General features: G+C 38.9%; 1 protein-coding gene across 1 annotated transcript in view; it reads right to left on the bottom strand.

Annotated features, from left to right (window-relative positions):
* COL6A3 (collagen type VI alpha 3 chain) overlaps positions 1-21693 on the bottom strand; it is a 100210-nt gene that overhangs the window by 53831 nt on the left and 24686 nt on the right. The window contains exons 3-9 of the mRNA XM_018559945.1: positions 17298-17897; positions 15951-16550; positions 11327-11920; positions 5417-5996; positions 2348-2943; positions 1509-2108; positions 464-1072 (exon numbers count right to left, since the gene is read on the bottom strand). Coding sequence (XP_018415447.1) covers positions 464-1072; positions 1509-2108; positions 2348-2943; positions 5417-5996; positions 11327-11920; positions 15951-16550; positions 17298-17897 — 4179 coding nt within the window. The remainder of the gene's footprint in view (positions 1-463; positions 1073-1508; positions 2109-2347; positions 2944-5416; positions 5997-11326; positions 11921-15950; positions 16551-17297; positions 17898-21693) is intronic.

Consider the following 21693-nt stretch of genomic DNA (forward strand, 5'->3'; position numbering starts at 1 on the left):
GCAGTGCACAGCTGTTCCAGATTCTGTCTGCTCCAGTTTTGATCAATTCCCCTCTTTGTCTTTTATGCCAAAAAATACTTTGCCTTTTAGCTATCAATGTTTAAAAAATGGAAACTCCCTGCAAAGCAGTGTATACTTCCGGGATCTCAAGATGAAGAAAAGTGCAGCTGAGTGAAGTGTTATGGTCACAGGAGAAATGATGCCAGGTGCAAAAGAACCAATGGTAGAGAACAGTAGTGGCAGGGGTGGATTGGTGACAGAGAGTGCAGTGCTATCCTTGCTGTCAACTCAAACGTAAGTTTGCTATAATGTGCAAGTATTCCATGCATACTTGAACATTATAGCAAGTGCTCCCACTGTCCCAACAGCTTTCATTCCACTGTAAAATTAGGAACAGAGCTTCAACTTTCTTATTCACAATTCAAAGAGCATAGCTAAAAACAAACAAAAACTAATTAGCAACACTTACTGGATGCAGGTTCTAGCACTGATGGTGAAGTTGGGTCAATGGGTCCTGTAAAAGACTTGAATAATATGGTTTCAATGTTTGGAAGCTCAGTAAATTCTTTGATGGTAAAAAGGTAACGTGGGTCTGTCACTATGGTTTCTATTTCAGTCCTGTCAGCACCGCTGGTAGCTACAGCAAGCGATTTCACCCCATTAGTTCCAAGTATCCTTGCTGCTCCCCTGACATCATCTCCAGATTTTCCTCCAGTGAGGAGTACCAAATGCTGGGGAACTCCCTCATCTATTCTACTGCCAGCTGATTTCACAAATTGATTTTTGGACACATAATCCAGTGCTTTCCCAATGTTCAGTGACGTTCCTCCTTTGAGTCGTAGACGGCGGACACTGCTAATCAAGTCTTGCTTGGTCGTATGGGTTTTTAGGTAGAAAACTGAGGTAGGATCATTACTAAATTGAACCAGGCCAACCCTGACTTTATTAGGTTCAATTTGAAAGTTCTGAATAACTTTAATGATGAAATCCCTGATGTTTGCCAGTCCTTCAGAACCTGTCTTTGTAGAGCCATCAACCAGGAAGACCACATCCCGCCTGTCTGGATCAATTTCTAGAAAGAAAAATTGCAAGTCACCTGAAAATGAAGCTTTCCATTACTGTACTCTTGCAAGGCAGTACATACAGCATTGTAATGCATTCTGAATTCATGGAATTAATGCAACAAGATGAATAACACAATTTCCCTCCCCGGAAATGGCTTTTCAATAAAGCAAAGCAAAAAGTAAACATATAAAGTACAGCCCAATAGGCTGTATACAAAGTAAAGCCCATAGGAAACATTCTATTTTACTGGTCAAATTACTTTTCAGTGATATGGCCAGTAAAAAAAAAATGTCAGATCACTCTGATTTGTTGAAATGGGTTCCTGCACTTTGCCTCATAGAATAGACCTGTTTATATTTCAGTTTATTTGGCTCCAACGTCCAGTGCATTTTAGCTTGCATATATTATTTTCTAGGATATATTTATAAAATAAAGATAATTACCATTAGTAACAACTGTGATTTGTTTATAAATCTTGCTTATCTTTTCTTGATCCAGGGTGGTGACCGATGTCAGCAGACTTTCATCCAAGTTCGGCAGTTCCCGGAAACTAGAAACACCGTATATGAATTCCTTATTCAAAGTGATTTTACTGGCCTCTTCAGAATCTATATTCTTTCCAATCAAGAATGGAACAATGGAAGATGATTTAATCTGTCTTGCGCCTTCATCTATGTTATCTGATGAAGGTCCGGAGGAGGTCAATATAAGGAACTGAGGGACTTGCTCTTCTACTCGGCTTCCAGCTGGCCTTGTAAAAATGTTTTTAGATACATACTCTAAGGCATTACCGATATTTGCTGATGATCCTCCCTTTGGTCTTATCCTTCTCACTGCACTCTGAACCTCATCTTTAGTGGAATGAGCATTTAGCAAAAACTCTACTTTGGGGTCCTCACTGAACTGGATCACAGCCACCCGAGTATTATCTTGGCTGACATCCAATGTTTCTACTAGGCGTCCAATTAGCTCTTTCACATTGTTAAACTCAGGAGTAGCATCCCTGGAACCGTCTATAAGAAACACGACATCCCTCTTTGCACCTATAATTAGATCGATAAACAATTATTATGAATCTTGATGCATTTTTTTCCTAGTAATAGGTAACCCAATTACACATCAAGCAGCACAGTACAATTTACAGTAGAGATTAATTATTTTAAATGTAATTCTCCATATAATGACAACTATGTTTGTGTTAATGTAATGTTACAATATATTTTGGATACACAGTATAGTCTACTGTAAAAAATGTTACCATTGCTCTGAGACTTACCTTCACGGGTGGGAAATGAAGGTGTCCTTTTCAGAATTTCAATATCATCAGTCTTAAGTTCAGACACTCTTGTTGTTATGATCTGGTAAACATTTCCTAGTTGGCTAATGTCAGAAACAGGAATGGCAAAATCTGGCTTAAAAGAAATTGTCTGCAGCTCAGTAGTGTCAGCATTGCGGACTCCTATGGCAAATGGAACTACTCCAGAATTTTTGAGGTTTGAGGCTGGTCTCTGAACATTATCTCTTGACCTGCCAGTTGTCAGCAAGATTAAGAATTGGGGCACTCCCTCAGAAGCCCGACTGCCAGCTGAACTGGTAAACACATTTGTAGTAACATAGTCCAAGGCTGCTCCTGTGTTCAGTGTTGAACCTCCCATAGGTGTTAGACTTTGTACAGCATTGAGGACTCCCTGGCGGTCTGGATGAGTGTTAAGCTGGAAGTTGGGTCTTGTGGTATCACTGTACTGAACAACTCCTATCCGAATCTTATCCTGATCAACATCAAGCCCCTCCACCACTCTCTGAATGAAGGAGCGTAGAGATGGAAAGCTGGATCTGCCTTCATTGGATCCATCAATCAAAAATACAATGTCCTTCCTTCTACTTAAGTCATCTAGATAATAAAACAAATACGTAAATACAGGTCTATGGATTTGCAACATGTTCACGTTTAATTACAAAAAAAATTAATGAGAGCATTCTTTATTTACAATATTTAAGAGTGTGATTCAATATTCTAGCTAAGTATTGGATTCATAACTAAATTGTTTTTTTCAGCACTCTAGGTCATCAGTGGAATTGTGAATACTTGTAAACTTGCAACATTGTGAATTTTAGATTTGTTATGACTTTGACTCTGTCACACACAAAATATCTTAAAAAATTGTATGTTATAACTTTCAGATACATTAAGAATTTGTAAGCACCTCTATCAGTTTTTTTTTTTTGCTGTATGTGTCTCAGTGGGGATATACTGTATCTCTTCATGTCATGTGCCAGAGATACAAAAAAAAGTGAGAGATAACCTGTTCAATGGACACCTAACCTCATGGGCAGTTGTAAAGTAGGTGTTCCCACTGGAAGATTTCCCCTTGTTTCCTTCTCCAGGTACAAACTTAAAATTGTGGATAGCTAGTCCATCACTTTATGCACCAATGACAATGGTATCAGGACATACAGAGAAGGTAAATCTCCCCTGGACAGAGACAGACAATAATAAAACAAAAACTGACAGAGGTTCCAAGCATTGCCTACTCTATCCAAAATTAGAAAAAAAAATTGTACTTAGATAAACAAAAAGAAAACAGATTTGTAACCACTAGTCTCTATAGCCCAGGGCTTTTCTGTCTACTTGTTACACAATCTTAATCAGGCAAAAGGATTATTACTACCAACCAAGATTTCATTAATAAAATAAATATTTATTTTAACACATTAAAAGAAATACAAAAAAATAATAATTGTTTGCATTTTTGATTATTGACTGGTAGTAAAAATCATTACACCTGATTAAGATTAAGTAAAAAGAGAACTGGAAAGCCCTGGATTGTAGAGACTTAATAGTGGTCACAACAAATCTTTTGTTTTATGTCGGATAATTAAAATACTGACCACAGTCAGTACTCCAAGCGCTTTCTCTTCTTTTAGGAGCACACTGGTTCTTAGGTGCAGAGATAACAAAATTGATATCCATCTCTCAGGCACTTTCTTTAGTGATACAGAATATTAATTGCTTTGATGGTAATTCCATAAAGGTTTCCAAACTAAAAAAACATTTATTTTATCTAAATGGCAGATGTTATTGCAAGGTACTTCTGTACTTCTGGGCCCCATGGCTACAGTGGTTTTGATTAGGTAACTGAGACCTACCCTTCTTTTCATACTCTTTGCTCACCAGACAGTGGTTTTCACTGGGTTGCTCAGTGATTGCCTTTATATATAGGCAAGTTTCAATTCTGATAAATTTGTCATAACTGGCATCATATTCTATGTAACTTCTTGCTACTTGTAAGTGTGTACATTTGATGATCCACCGTATACTCATGTGATTACTCATGTGATTATTTATTTAGGACAGTTGGTATTAAATGTATTTTCGGTACTAAACTATGCCAACACTATGCCACGTTTAAATTGTATAATTGTGTTCTTTTCAAGAGTAAATAAATATGTATGGAAAGAAATTATACATGTGTTATTTATTATAATAATAGAAACAATTTTATCTTTAAAATATTCGTCATAGTGGAAAGTATTTGAGATAAGTTTGTATCTATTGGACCTCTAGGAAAAAGACCAAATCAACTAACACAACTTCTTTGTAAAAGATGTAAAATTCTTCTGAGCTTGCACATTAAAATCTTTTTTTTTCCAAATAATAATCTTTATTACTTCATGGTCCATATCCATGTTTCCCTAAGCTATGTTCTTCAAATGCTACACTGAAAGGAGTGTAGAGAGCGTAGGGTCACCTATGTGTCCTCCTGCAGTCACTGCAGCACATTGTACCAAATATCCTTTTGTACTTCGTCACTCTTATTTTACTTTCTGCAGCTCAAAGTACACCAGTTGTGGCTGAAACCATCTTTAAGTTAGTAAAATACAGTAAAACCATATACAGTACAGTATATAGAAATATAAGCTGATTTCAGGAGAGCAGTGGTACAGCACTTTTGCATGAACCATAGAGATATTTGTGTGTACTGTTCATTTATAGTGTGTATGAAAAAATGCACAAACTATGGATCTGTAGATTTTTCCATTGCACTATATTACTTCAGGTCACATCTGTCCATAATTGTCATAAAAGCTCTGTCGTCCATAGGAAGTTTGCTAATAACATTTGTCTCATTTTGGATGCATTAATGTTGTCTTGTAATCTTGTAATTTAAATTAGTTCTTGTAGTCCTTTAACCAATCATGTATTTAAGTATACTTAAAAAAAAATTCTTTCCACTTAACTTACATATAAGAAGAAAGTGTCATAAATAAACAGAAAATATGTTCTCATATATGTTTTTCTTTTCTTTTTGTGCGCTTTGTTTTTTGCCAAAAATACAAGAGAAGGGAGTACTTACAAGACTGAGTTGGCAGCACGACTGAAATGGTTTTTATGAGATTAACAAACTCAGACTGGATGGTAGAAAGATCTGCAAGAGAGTCTGAGGCTAAAACAAATTGTGGATCCAAAACAATCTTCTCAAGTTCCTCAGTGACAGCTCTTTGTGCCTTGATTGCAAATGTCACAATACCAGCTGTTTTCAGCTTAATAGCTGCATTGTCTACACTGTCTGCAGATTTGCCTGCTGCAAGCAAAACTAAGTACTGTGGTACTCCCTCTCGGATCCTACTTCCAGACTCCGGTGTGAAAAGGCTGTCATGAGCATAGTCCAGTGCAACTCCAAGCTTGAACTCTTTGCTTGGTTTAAACCTCATATTTCGGACTGTACTGACTACATCAGCCTTGGTGGCAAATGTATTAAACTTAAATTCCTCTTTGACATTTTCACCAACTAAGCCCACAGCGACACGAGTGCCATCTGGGCTAACATCGAGACCATCAATGATGCTTGCCACAAAAGTTCGTATACCGGGAAACCTTCCAGCAATATTGGTAGAGCCATCAATCAGGAATAAGATGTCCCGTTTGCTGTCTGCCACTGTACAAAACAAATCCAACAGTTACAAAAATCCAATAAATGCTTAAGCTAGGCAAAGACAAAGTAAATATTTGTTTTGTCCAATACGTCGCAAGATCAGATATTTGCCTGTTTCTCGAAGGTTGCTGATCGCTAGATATAACAGTTGACTCCATCCATTGGACTGATTGTTCATCACGTGAATCTCCAGACAGACAGATATCAGATCTTATTAGAGTTTTTACTTGCTGCATACTTGCAAATTGAATAAAAGTTTCGGAGACTTAGTCAAAAGCCATTTAAATGCTCAGTTTCAGTCAACACAGATTCTCAAGGAACACACTTTTTCCATGATGCTTGAATAATCTTTTGGGTTCATCATAAAAAAAATGCTATTGAGAATTTTTTGGGTTGGAACTTGTTTGTAGTATGTAAACTGTAAAAATAAGCTTGAATAGTCGTCGTATTGGACGGAAAAGTGCCTGTGCCTAGCATAATTCTTTTAAGAAATTGTTGCAGGAATTATTATTTTTTTTTATAATTATTATCCTTTAAAATCCTTATCAATGTATAGTATAAAAATATCCTACAGCCAGCAGACAAATCATAAAAATATCAAATAAGTGGGAGAAATTCGGAAGCACTCAAAGATGTGTTCTGTTACTTTGGTAGTCCATATTTTACTTGTCACTGTCCACTCATGCTATCTTTTTTCAAAAGCGTAATTAACCTATTTTACCAGGGTACTTTATTTGTATCTGGATTAAGCAGCACCATGTGCAGTTATTTCCAAAGCAGGTATTTTGGCTATCATAACCAGACACTATGACCATCAGATGTAAGTCTCAAATACAAGAAATGGTCCTTTTACAAAAGTCCAAGGCTACACGTGCGCCATACAGTATGCAAACACAGCACAGCATGCAAAAAGGTATGATGTGCAATGGGTAATCTACAACCCAGCATACAGAATGAGGCGGCATGGAATATGGAATGAGCACAGCATACATAATGAAATAGTGTAAAATAGAAAATGTACAGCACAGCGTCCAGAATGTGATGGGATGGAATAGGGAATGGGCAGCACAGCACACAGAATGAGACGAATTGTAATCGGGAATGTACATCACAGTGTACAGAATTAGGTGTGCGAAATACAAAATATAAAGCACAGCTTACAATGAGGCGATGTGAAATAGGGAATGTTCAGCACAGAATGAGGTTGTTTTGGAATAGGATATGTACAGCACAGTGCACAGAATAAAATGATGTGGACTAAGCAAAACACAGTGCACAGAATGATGTTTAGAAATACTGAATGTACATCACAGCATACAGAATGAATATGGTTTGGAATAAGAAATGTACAGCACAGCATACAGAATGAAGATGGTTTGGAATAAGACATGTACAGCACAGTGTATGGAATTAGGTGGCATGGAAAACATAAAGTACAGCACTGCGGAACATTTACAGAATGATGTGGTGTGGATTAGGAATAAACAGCACAGCACACAGAATGGGGGTGGTGTAAAACAGGGAATGTACAGCACAGTGCCCAAAATGACAACTTACAAAATGAAGATGTTCTGGAATATGGAATGCACAGCACAGCACAAACAAATGCAGCAAAGGTGGTGTGGAACAAGGAATGTACAGCACAGTGTACAGAATGCAGTGGTGTGGAACAGGAAATGTACAGCACAGCATAAAAGCTGAGGATGTTCTGGAATATGGAATGTACAGCACCACACACAAATTGGCTCAGTGTGGAAAAGGTCACGTACAGTGCAGCACACAGAAAGGAACAGCGTTGAATAGGGAATATACATCATAGTGTGCAGACTGAAGACATTTTGGAAGAGGGTACGTACAGCAATAACTTATAACTATAAGCATGCTAAGTTTAAAATTCCATGGGATTAGGTAAATGCATTTAGTTAAATGTGTTTACCCTCTGTGATTGTTGGACCAATAGTGTTTGCAGCCAATAAGCTGCAATCACTGTGCAGGTATCCTGACAGAATACAATGTGCACAGTGGGAGATTCATCATCCACCTTGCCAGCGTGGATGGAGGAATCTGTCATATCTGAACGAAATGTTTTTTTCCATTTTTAGATGTTGCTTGCAGTTACAGCTCAACTGAATGGAAACATTGTAGTGGTTCAGGTATGGACATCACATTTCAACCCTGAAAGGAGTTCCTGGGCACTTTCATCAAGGGCTTTAGGAACACTAACAGCCACAGCATCTTTGGCCTATCACTGTAATCAGTGGCCAAGGCAGAGCAAAAGCCTGCCACATTCTACAGGCTTGCTCTGCAGGAGGCCCTATTTATGATAAGAAAGCACTGGCCTGGGAGGCACATGCCTACCCCAGGCCCAGCCTGCACCTGATATATAATTACATCATATGTGGCCTGACATACCAGCAGTAATTAGATATACAGTATTTTCTATATCAGCAGCTAGTCTGGCTGACAGAAGGGAAAAATCAGTAGCTGGTTGACAACAGACTCATGTTTTCTATATAAAACTGTGTTTGGATATATTGCTATATGAACACATTTACTAATAATAAAAACATTGTTTGAGTTGCTCTTACCAGCTGGCACTGTCTGTATTAGAGTACGTATATCAGTTGTGGTAAGTGAACTGACACGTTGTGAGAAAGTTTGGTAAGCATTCTCCAGCTGGTTGATTTCAGGAACAAAAAGAACAAAATCAGGAGAAAAAGAGATGGTCTGAAGCTCAGTCCGATCAGCTCTGCTAGTTCCGATGGCATATGGAACAACGCCGCTGGCCTTGAGAGAAGTGGCAGGTCTCCTCACATCATCTCTAGACCTCCCAGCTGCCAGCAAAACCAGAAATTGTGGTACTCCTTCTGCCGCTCTGCTTCCAGCTGACCCAATAAAAATGTTTTTCTGTACGTAATCTAAGGCAGCACCTGTGTTCAGTGTAGACCCTCCAATAGGAGCCATGCTTTGAATTGACCTTATTACATCTTGGCGGTCTGGGTAGGTGTTAAGAAAGAACTCAGGTCTGGAAGAGTCACTGTACTGGATAACTGCAATGCGCACTCTGTCTTGACCCACATCAAGGACCTCTACCACCCTCTGAACAAAGCTCTTGAGAGATGGAAAACCAGACCTGGCATCATCTGAGCCATCAATCAAGAAAACTATATCCTTCTTGAGTTCTTGATCCACTATTAGCAGAGTCAACAGAGAATGAGAGAAAGGGTAGAATGTATTAGTAGAATACTATTTTTGTGAGATTAGCCGATATAAGCAGTTGAAATTAGAAAATGACTGTTTACAAAAAGGATAGTTATCACCTAAAACAAAATGTTAAATTTCAGTGAGTTATACCCTCGCGACACGCCATCTCTACCATATACCAATTGATAACCGCACGCCCTACTGATACCTACCCATCCTTTGTGCGGCGATGGTAGGAGGAATTGGGGATCGTCTTTACGGAACAGCAAATCCATGCCATCATCACCATGTCCTTCAAGTCTTCCATCGCCAGCAAAGTGCCGGAATTAGGTTACAAAATACTGTCCCGCTGGTACAGAGTTCCTTGGCTCCTGCATTAAATAAGACCTACCATTCCAGATACATGCTGGCGCTGTGGCTTGGCTTTGGGCACCATGCTGCATACTTTCTGGTCCTGCCCAGCATTGAAGTCCTTCTGGGACCAGGTGCTCTCTGTTATCCAAGACCTGACCATGGCGGATCTGAGAAATAACCCGGCGGCATGTCTTTTGCACATGTCAGCAGCTCCACTCTCCACTTACAGGCACTCTCTTACATGCCACCTGTTGGATGAAGCCAGAGCGTGTATCCCTCTGCTGTGGAAACAAACATGTCCTCCCACTATTGCACTTTGGCTTTCTAAAATACGAGAGGTATATGCCCTGGAGGACTTAACAACCACCCTTAGAAACACGGAGAGGCAGTTCTTGTCCACCTGGGAAGCATGGATTTATTTCCAACACACTGATCGCTATGCTGATCTCATGTCGAGAGGAGCGCTGGCCATAACCACTCCAGTCATCACTATTCCAAGTTGATTGCCCTGCAAGCAGAGACATAGCTATGGAAATTCCACCGACTCCTGCGATCTAGCACAATGGGGCCTGTCCTGCCGAGGGATACGGACGATGCTCCAGGCATCTCCCTTTCCCCTATCCCCACTCCTTAGCATCCTAGTCTTGCTACTTGCTAATCTTATTTCTCTATTTCTGCTTGCTTCTATTTTTCTCTATTTTGCACTTATTTTACGATGACTGTTTGATATGTTATGAACAAATAGTTCATAACTACTGTGGAGTTATCACTCCAGAATTGCGTTTAACCTATATAAGCAATACAGTTAAGTGACATAGTATATTTCATACTCCTATTGTTATCTATGTATGTTGTTAGTATCAGATATTGGTTTCATGCTTTATGAGGACACACAAGTTTCTGGTGTCTTCCATATGCACTATGCTCACAGCTTTGTGACGTGATTCTATGTACTCATACTTGTATTACGTGTACTGTGTACGAATTCCGATAATAAAAGAATTAAAAAAAAAAATTTAAGTGAGTTAATTGAAAAAAAATATTATTTAAAAATTAGAATTCATTAACCAACAGTTTATTATCAATCTAAGTGCCTCACATATACACACTTGTTCAATGGTTAAGAAGATTTAAATGTACCAGAATTGTGAATTAATATTTAGCTGGTTCGTGGACATGCTGACATGCTGGATGGCGCCATCACAAACTCATCAACTGCCCAATCACACTAAAACCATCTTTAAATTTTCATACTCTCAAATTTGCCAATGTTTACAATAAACCAGAACATGTATCCAAATGCACTGTTATGTGCCAACAGGCCTTCATCTCAAGCTCATTTTATCTCGATTCAAAATTCAAATTATACTATTCATATCTTAGTCATATATATTGGAATGCTTCAATGAGAGACTTTTTCCAGAAAATAGATAACTATTGAATCTGAGACCCATACGGCATTACCTTTTTTTGCAAACCTTTGATGCATACCACAGCTGTATTGTTTCGTATGTATTTCAATCATATTTATTAGTGAAAGAGTAAAGGGGTGATGGTATAAAATAATTTTAGGCAACTTTCACTTTGCTCATATACCGTCCACATCAGCAAATTAATCTTAAAAGTTATCTACAAGTAATCTAGTAATCTTGACAACAAACAAAAAATTACACATTTTCTCAGTTCTCCGGACAATAAATCCTTAAGTGGTCTTTAAGCACATTTTAGATGACTAAACATATAAGACCAGAGAAAATTTTAAAAATTACCTTCCGTTACTGTAACCTCTGTAACTTCTCCTCTAACGAAGGTTGTAAGAGGTGCTAAGATTTGCTCTCTGAGGCCAGGCAAGGCCCTGAAATCATCCATCTCATAAATCAGTTGGGGGTTAAATGCAATGTTTTCCAACTCTTCTTTATCAGCATCTCCAACCCCGATACAAAAGGTCAAAACCTTTGATCTCATGAGGTCATTTGCAGCATCCTTAATATTGTCTGAGGACTTCCCAGCCACAAGTACCACGAGAATCTGTGGAATGTTTTCCTCTATTCTGCTGCCAGCACTTCTTGTGAAATGATTGCGGAGAACAAATCGAAGTGCTGAGCCAATGTTTAAGAGATTACCCCCCTGTGTTCTTATCTGCCCCAAACGGTTCAGGAGATCAGATTTTGAGGTCAGGGCGTTTAGATAGAATTCAGTTTTGGGGGTGTCACTAAACTGGGCCAAGCCAATTCGAGTGCCTTCACTGCTGATACCAAGGTTGTTAATGACATCGATGAGAAAGTCTCTGACTAATGGAAAGTTGGCACTTCCAACGTTGACAGAACCATCCACTAGGAAGACGATGTCTCTTTGGGTTAGAACTGCAAATCGGTGGATGGAGGATACAGAAAACAATGAACATGACATCACAGCAAATTCAGCTTAGCAAGATCATTAAATGCATGTGTTTACATAATGTAGACACATAACTCTTAATAATGCTTATAGGGCAAGCCAAAGAAAGGAATGACAATGAAACAAGAGCATTTGAGCATAGTTAGTCTTAGACAATATCTTCCATCTACTGTATATTTTTTTATATTCTTACAGGTATTCTCAAGGGTTGATTTACTAAAGGTAAATAGGCTGTTCAGTTTGCAGGGGGATTTCCACTTTGCAAGAGTTTGTTTTTCCCTCAACTTAGTGAAGCTCTACTGACGTTTATTATTCAATCATGTGCAAGGAAAAATACTGTTTTTATTTTCCTTGCACATGATTGAGTATTTTAAGTAAAGTGAATGTTCACCACATTCACTAAGCTAAGAGAAAATTTCCTTGAAAAGGGAATTTCCCAATGCAAAGTGAACTGTCTATTTGCCCTTTATGTTAAACAATGTCAACATCAACAGGATATCATATATCTGTGCTGATTTGGGATGATCCTAGTAATATATACTGTTGAAAAGAATGTAAATTGAAAATAATCTTAACCGCACCAAAAATTGAAAATTTGGTGAAACCAAGTGAGCCCAGGAAGGAAGAAAGAAATATGGCAGCTTATTTGCTGACTTGTTTTTAAAGGTGCAAATTACAGGTCTTTCATACCAGACCTGGCCTTGCTACAAAGTGATTTACCGAGAGCAAGTATTCAGCAAGTGTAGCCTGAACACCTGCATGTATGTAGTGATTTTTAGGTAGTGAAGCAAAGACCTGGATGACAGCTCCAAGGCTTCATACAAAGTCAGCAATGGCAGCTCCCATATTTATATCCACACATGGTCAGTTTAAAGGCCAAAATAAATGCTCAAGGCAATCTTCGTAGCCCTGCTTGTAAAATCATAATCTATGAACACACATCACTCAGCCGTTCTTATTTTTTAGGACAGAAAGCAAGAACAGATGTGGTTTCTGTAAAGTGTGGCTGGAGCTTATCAATTTGAGGGTATGGCCTTGAATTATACTGGTTTAATGTTTTCCATCCCAAAGGGATATGTTAAGGGCACGATCTACTCTTTTGCCCCATTGAACACAACTGAAGACAAAAAAAATTTCTAGCTAAATGCTGGTAATCAGAATATTGATAAATTAAAAGAGAACTATGGGGTAAGTGTTTTTCCCCATAGTTCTCTTAAGGGTCACGGGAGGACATAAAGTAGCGTCCTCCCAAAGCTCAGTATATTGCGAGCTACGGCTCGCGGTATATTGAGACCACCACAGCCGGGACGGATCCCGACATTACTGTCGAGATCCACCCAGCTGCGTGAGTGACAGCTGGCTCTGCCTATCTGGAGGCAGAGCCAGCTGTACTCGCCCGCTTCCCCGTCCATTCCTTCAGTCAGCGCTGGAGGATCGGAGCGGGGCGGGGGGGAATCCCTGCAGGGAGCCGTGACTGTCAGTCATGGCTGTCTGCAGGGACATGATCGAGAAGTGAGCGAGCGACAGTATGCGTTCGCTCACTTCACAATTTATTGAGCCGACGTGTGAAGTTTAATGGTCACACGTCAGCTCAAACTATGAGGTTGAGTGATTTTCACTCACCTCATAGTTCTCCTTTAATATAAAGTAGGTTATACTTGGGCAATTAGTTATTTTCTAGCAATCCACCCAACATTACATTTTTAGCTCTGGGTGAATCTAACCAAGGTGACCATCAAACTCCATTAAAATACATGACATTCATCAGTTATTTGTATGCGTCACTCTTGTTCACTTGGTTTATAGGAGATAATGAAGCTCTTCGTAGACAGTGAGAGTAAGGACATCTCTGCTAACATCCACACCACCAGTGAAGCACCTCATTTGTCAGATCGCTCAGGAATGTCTTATGAATGAATAGGTCTTTTTTTTTTTTCAAATCAATACAAAATAAATAATACAACAATATGTATTCAAAGAAGTGTTTCATAATGGAATGTATACTAGTCAGGGAGCCCAATATAGTCTGCAGAGTGCATTTTACACTTATATAGTATAATAAAATAGACACTAAACATCTCTATCTAGATGGAAGTCATAATAAGAGCAACCACAATGTAGTCTTAGAACAGAAGGAAATGAAAGAGGGAAAGAAAATACATTAGGAAGAGTAAAGTAAGTAAAAAGGACTTAATGCTGTATGTTTCAGGTTCATTCTGGAGTTACCTCACAATCTAATCCTAAAAATATGATCTGCCTCTCTGAAAATCAAATGCCAGATTTCGCATTTGTGTATAAATGGGTATAAATGGGTAACGTTAAGTCTGCAGTATCAGCAACTTTGCAATGAAATTCTATTAGGTACATTACATTTCAAACTTCAAATTATACATAACAGACAAAACAAATGGCGGAGTCTAAAGCGCTACTACCCTTTGGGAACGGGGAGGGGGGGGGAGGTAGTTGATGGAGGTTTTCTGTCACGTCAGATGCTCCGTTTGATGTTAATGACGAGAGGGAGACAGAGGTAACACATGAGGCATAAGTGATGGTGCCAGAGAAAAAGAGAGTGTAGTAACTCACCATGATGTTCACATGGGTGTGCCGTTATCGACGTCCGGGTCTCTGTGGTGGGGGCTTGATCCTGTGGATTCCTCTGGGTTTGATCGAAGTGTGTGCTGGCTCCGTCGGTTTGCTGGAGGGCCACTGATGAGGTGGTGATGGCGTCCGTTGGTGCCGGAGAGGTCCCGTCAGGTCCGAGGATGGAAGGGGGGCGCTGGTTGGTGTCCTTCTCTGTGAGGTGGTGATGTCGGCCGGTTACCTTCGATCAAACCCAGAGGAATCCACAGGATCAAGCCCCCACCACAGAGACCCGGACGTCGATGACGGCACACCCATGTGAACCTCATGGTGAGTTACTACACTCTCTTTTTCTCTGGCACCATCACTTACGCCTCATGTGTTACCTCTGTCTCCCTCTCGTCATTAACATCGAACGGAGCATCTGACGTGACAGAAAACCTCCATCAACTACCTCCCCCCCCCTCCCCGTTCCCAAAGGGTAGTAGCACTTTAGACTCCGCCATTTGTTTTGTCTGTTCTGTCTCTCAAGTTGGACACCCCGGTCCACACTGAAACTAAAGTTGCACACCCCCCTGCATACCCCACTACCCCAAAATAAACTTCCTTCGCCGTTTTGGATCATAGCCGGGAGAGCGCTGCCATAGATAGGACTCAGGTCTCAAAACTTTCAAATTATACATGACTATGACTAAGACTATGACATTATCTATATTTTAGAATGGTAACAATTAGACAGGGTATAAGGAAGGGATGCACCAATACCATTTTTTCGTTGTCAAGTACGAGTACCGATACCAGTACTTTCGCTAGCATGGAGCCAGCTTCCCAGGCAATCAGGAAGCCAGGCAGCATGTCATTACCCTCTGCCTGGCTTCATATAACAGCTGCTAAAGCCAATGCAAAATATGGCTTTTCCTTTCATTTAGTTATTTATTAAAAGACATTATATAGAATGCAGTGGGCCTATTTCTGGTAAGCCGCTAGTGCTTTCTGTTGGTACAACTGCTCCCTTAACCTCCGTGTTCACTCTCCATCCAGGAACTTTTTACAAAATGAGGAGGCTAAACAATAGACTCTGCAACAACTTTCTCCTCCATTACAGGGTAGAGCTTCTGATTGACATTGTGCATATGCAGATCAGAAGCTGCAGCATTAAGTCCACTTGACTCAAACTGCTTCACGTTAAAATGGAAAGCTTTGATAGTTACTGTTCTTTTACACCCCATTGCCTTTGCATTGCTTTGCCTTTGCATTGCCTTTTATACACCATACCCATTGCCTTACAAAAAGTTTGCACAGGGTACCACAGAACATTAAAGAAGCTCTGCAATACACAACACAGAAGTAACCATATTGTAGGCCTCTAGTTCAAAAGTGCAACTATAAAATACAGATATGAATTGAATGTGTTACCTTCAGTTGTTCGTTCAGAAACACTTGCTGTTAAGGTTTTCAGAGGAGTCAGCACCTGAGGAAGTATAACTTGTAGAGGAACTTGTTTGAATTCTGCAGGCTGAAAAACCAATGTAGAATCAAAAGCAATTTCTTGAAGCTCAGCTTCATCTGCATTCTTGGATCCTATTGCAAAGGTCAGGATTCCCGCCCGCTTGAGAGCCAGTGATGGCTGGACAATGTCATCTCTTGATTGTCCACCAGTGATGAGTACAATAAGCTGTGGGATTCCTTCATCCACACGGCTTCCTGCAGATGCAATAAGGAAATTTTTCTGGACATAGCTCAGAGCAGCACCGGTATTTAATGGTGTGGTATTCAAAATCTTCATCTTTTTCAAATGCGCAAGGACCTCCTTTTTGGCACCAAAGCTGTTCAGGTAGAATTCTGGTTTTACATCTCTGCCGTACTGGGCCAATCCTACTTGAACAAGATCAGAACCAATTTCCAACCTGTTGACTATCTTTATAATTAATTCACGGATGGCAGAAAAACTTGGCCCTCCAAGATCACTGGAACCATCAATCAGGAACATTATGTCCCTCTTGTTGACTTCAGTAACTGCAAGGCAAAGATATAAGTAAGTAAATCTACAAAAATGCATACATGCTCCAATACATTTTAAGTTTACTGAAAAGCTGTAATTAAAATGGGAACTCCACACAAATCAAACAATTTGGGAAGGTAGGGTATGTCTGTCATGTGGATTTTACTCACCTATGAGCTCTTCTAGCTACAAAATGTTTTCCCAAAATCTCACCAATTATAGAAAACGGGAACAAGAAGGGCTTGGTGTGAAATGGAAGATGAAGGCAATAGGGGCATGTCAGCATAGCAGTCACATTTTTCCCAGGTCCATTTTAATTGGCTGAACAGAGTTTGTGTGGAGTTCTATATTCTTTACTGCTATTTTTAAATGTTTATAATAATTATTGACATTTTTCTAAAAAATATTATTTTAGAGAAAAAATGTACAGAAAGCCAGCTGTACATGGTATATGAAAAAAGAGGAGAGAAAAAGCACAACTTTTGCCCATAGCATTTAAACGTAAGAAAATAAAAGTAAACACCTTTTTAAATGCTTTTGGCATTACCTGTTCTTTTTCTTCCCTTCAGTGTGAGAGACAATGTTTATTTTACGGTATGGTTGCATATCAAGCTTTTCCTGTGATCATAATGTATATCCTGAATTATAGCTTAGATATTTCAAAATGGTAGAACAGGTGATCTTAATCCTTAAGCCTCCTATATATCTTATCCTAGAATTCAATCTGAACTCACCAACATGAGTGTATAGATCCTACCTACCTTCTGTTATAACAGTTGGAGGCTGTAAAACAATTGTCCTTTGGGCTACTCCAGCAATGTATGGAACAATTTGGCTTTCCAGTTGACCCAAAACCTGGAACTGGGGCACGGTAAACACAAAGGACTCATCGGTTGCAATTTGCTGCAATTCATTGTTGTCTGCTCTTTCCGCACCAACGCCAAATGTGATGACACTGTTAAGTCTTAAAGAATTGGCAGCATCTCTCAACTCATCACTTGACGGCCCACCAGTGATGATCATTAGTGATTGAGGGACTCCTTCCTCTCTTCGGCTTCCAGCAGCTGAAGTAAATAGCTGCTCCACCACATACTCAACAGCAGCCCCCATATTTGCCTCTTCTCCTCCAACATACTGTAATCTCTTCAGGGCATTTATCAGCTCTTGTTTGGTAGTATGTTCATCCAAGGTAAATTCTATTTTGACATCATCACTATACTGCACCACTCCTATTTGTATCCGACTCCTTCCCACCTCCAATCGTCTCTCCACATAATTCGCCAAGAAGTCACGGATGGCATTGAAACCCGTGCGTCCAACATTGTTTGAGCCATCAATGAGGAAAACCAGGTCAGCCGAGTCTGGTGTTAATTATGCAATAGTATTGTTGTGTGGTGGGTTAGGTAAAAGATAGGGATAAGTACCAAAATAACAAACAGAAATGTAGGAGAGAAAAGAAAGAAACGCACAAGGTAAGACTGTTAACTTAGGTGCAGTGAAAACATGCAGATGTACAAAAGTGAATACATGTTTCTCTCCAACAAACTAAGAAACATGATGCAGTGAAAGCAAGGGACATTTACAAGTGCATTTTCAGCTCCTGGAAAACTGCGTGTACTCTAATATCCTGACACCGATATTACATTATACACATATCTTATTTTGTAACATATTGGCTGACAGCATTATATGAACAATGATCACATGTGTCCAATAAGTGACCAGTACTCTTTAGAGCTCCCTGCAGTTTAGAACTGATATTAATTTCAAGAAATGTCCCCAGCCAATCAAGTGACTAGCACGTGCTTGGCAATATTTGGACGTTTGCTGATTGCACTGGATATTTTGGCGTGCTGGTGACATTTCTTGAAATTTGTATTGTATCTCACTGCGCCAACAGTGGTCATTACAAGCACCCACCTGCATTTTTGCATGGGAACTTATCCGGTAAGGAGTTCAGCAAGACATCTTTTCATAGAACTGATATTAGCCTGCATCAAACCATATAACATCATGGGATTATTTGGGCCCACTCTGTCCACCACACCGGACCTTAGACCTAGAAGGTACCAGGTATGCCCATATTTGGAATTTGAATAACTATTAGGCATAGCCATATTTATCCAGCAAACATATTTAGCCACTGACATGTCAAGCTACTGCTTTAATCATATAGCTTCTTTTGAAATAAGCTCACTTCTCTGAGCCATGATGCATATGTTATTTATCACATAGATTATTATTTTTAGCCATGTGACTTATTTTTAGGTTTTACTGCTCAAAATAATGGCTGTTACATCAAATATTTATTAAAGTTTAATTAATTTAATGGATTGAATATAATTTTCTGATTGCAGTTTTGCTTCTATGACACTAATGTCCAAAAAGAGTCAACATTATTCAACAGTTATTATTTTGGTAAAAATTATCAAGTCAACATATACAAGTGTCACCAGCAGTTTACGTCAGGAACTGGAATGCTTGTAGAGTGTCCTGAGCACCCACTACATAGTATCTCAGTTTCATTACATGATAGCAACATTTAATATCAGCGTTCTGCATTCTTGTTGGATAGGAGTTACCAGACTCCTAATAATAAACAAAATAAGTAAATGTGAGAATGAAGAGACCTCTTTAATGTCTAAGACTGTGTGACAGAATGCTACACCTTCGAGGATATGACAAAGGAACTGTAGATCTACAGATATCACATGACTGACCATTAGGTTCTGCCACATCAAATCAATAACTTGCAACTTTCTTTTACTGTTAGATCTGATTATGTTTAATGTACATTAGAACTGTAGCCCACGTACTGTGGTCAGGTCGTAAAGGTAACAGAAGTGCCCAGTGTCTGCACAGAGCAAATGTTTATGTTTTTACTTGCATTGTTTTTACTTAATGAGGCCACAGACATTATTGACAGTGGTATAATGTCTGTGAAACTCCCTCCAATACAACCCTTCTTGGAGAAGGAAGCCATTGAAAAGAAATCCTTATCAGATCACTATTGTTTCCCCTCCTCCAACATTTGCCTAAACATGACCACTTGAATGATGTGGGCTTTACTGTTTAAGGCCATAGCTGAGCCAACAGATATTGTAAGCTGGATGGTGCATGAATTTAATCAGATGTTGATAGCCAGCATTACAGTTGTCATGTAATTTTGAAATCGTATAGGATACACTACCTATGAGAGGTTTTTGGTTTTTATGATATTCATGTCCTTTGGGTCATAATTATAGAGACTATTGTCCACAATGGATATGATAACACTGGGCTATAATCAAAGTCATTTTGTTTTTTACCCTATATATACTGAACATTTTTCATTTAAAGAGAACTGAAATCTAATTGCATACAATTTTCTGGCTGTATTGGGTGATTGAAGCAACACAGATAAATACTGTAAATTAAACTTTTTTTAGCTGCATGAAGTTAAATTTTCAGCATAAGCTTTCCGGGGTCTACCCATTCCTCTAAGGTCCAAACAGTACTGACACCTAATTGTACTTTAGAAGAAGGAACAATAGGCAACTGCATTGCACTAATACACCTACAAATGCAAGCAATATCTAATTGGTGATTGTCTCCTTAGAGGTGTATGTTTATGCTTATATTGCTCAACCACATTCTGCTGCGTACAATATACGTGGTATTCTATCAGCTGCCTACACTATATGTAAATGCAAGTTTATATTTTACCTGATCTTTCCATGGTCTGTAATGTCTCAATGTGTTTAGCTTAAGAGGTCTATATCAGTCACACTATTTTTTTGGAAGACCTGGTAAACAATTATTCAAACAAATAATGCAGAATCTTGTTAAGGCATTAACAACAATACCAGTGATGACCAGATTTATTCCAAGACTCCAGATTTTTTTCATATTTATTTTCTTATACAAACCAATAATGCTGTTGCTAAAGCCGAGACAAATAACCTAACAGGCTTTATGAAAAGGCCTTTGTAATCCTACATTCACACGTAGACATTTTGTTACATAAAGCTAATTGTGACAAAACACTTAAGACAAGGAATCCCATTAATTTCTATGGCCCCTGCTCACACCTCAGCATTGTTTGGTCCCATATACTTCAATGGGAAGTTCCTGCTAATTACGCATTTCAAGCTTTTTTGTGCATTTTGTTACACAAAGTTTCACACTGAAGACTATAGGATCAAAAGTGCTGTAATATGCCAAGTAGCTTATGTACTTTTTCCAGTAACTGCCGTTTTTCTGCTTGCGACAAAATGCTCAGGTGTGAACAGGGGCCATAGAAATTAATGGGATTCCTTGTCGTGAGTGTTTTCCTGCGCTTAGCTTTGGGCAACAAAATGCCTAGGTGTCAATGGGAGCTTAGGAAATTGACTAAAACAGGAAAAGACAAATCCTGGATCAGCTGTGTATTGCAACCAATCAGCTTTTATCTTTCATTTTAAACACTTAACTGAACAAACTGAAGATAGAAGCTGATTGGTTACTATGCACAACTGCTCAAGATTCTGTCTGCTCCAGCTTAGAGAACTTCTCCTACTGTATGCTATCAATAATTATTTCAGCTGTAATCAGTGGGCTGAGGTAGTTACTATGCCATCTAGATTTCCATACAGAAAACTGATCATCTATGACCTAATATGTAACAAAATATTTGAATCTTTTTATCTATCTATCTATCTATCTATCTATCTATCTATCTATCTATCTATTATTCATTGACACAGGGACAACATATCACCATGGGTTATTTAGTGCCACCATCATATAGAGTGGACACTAGGCCAAAATCAACTGTAGGCCACCCCCTAGGTGCTATATAACCTCTACCACATCAACCATGCTACAGTTATAGTCAAGCAATGTAAAAAATTTGTATAACATGCAAATACACATTAACGGAGGCAGCTGTGTCTGGATTTTACATTGAGTACAAAACTCCAGTAAACTTGCATGGCTACTGTTTTTACATGTTTGTTAACAATAACTGTAGTAAAAAACTGAAAGAGATTTATGTATAAATTTTACAGTCTTTCTGGATGGTCATTGGACATAGATGCAAAGTCATCACTGTGTAATATAAACAGTCAACATGAAAAAAACATCCAATGGCTGAAGTTTCACACAGACCTCCACATTAAAAAATATTATATATATATA

The sequence above is a fragment of the Nanorana parkeri genome, unplaced genomic scaffold (assembly GCF_000935625.1).
Source record: "Nanorana parkeri isolate BGI_ZX_2015 unplaced genomic scaffold, ASM93562v1 scaffold423, whole genome shotgun sequence".
Taxonomy (NCBI): domain Eukaryota; kingdom Metazoa; phylum Chordata; class Amphibia; order Anura; family Dicroglossidae; genus Nanorana; species Nanorana parkeri.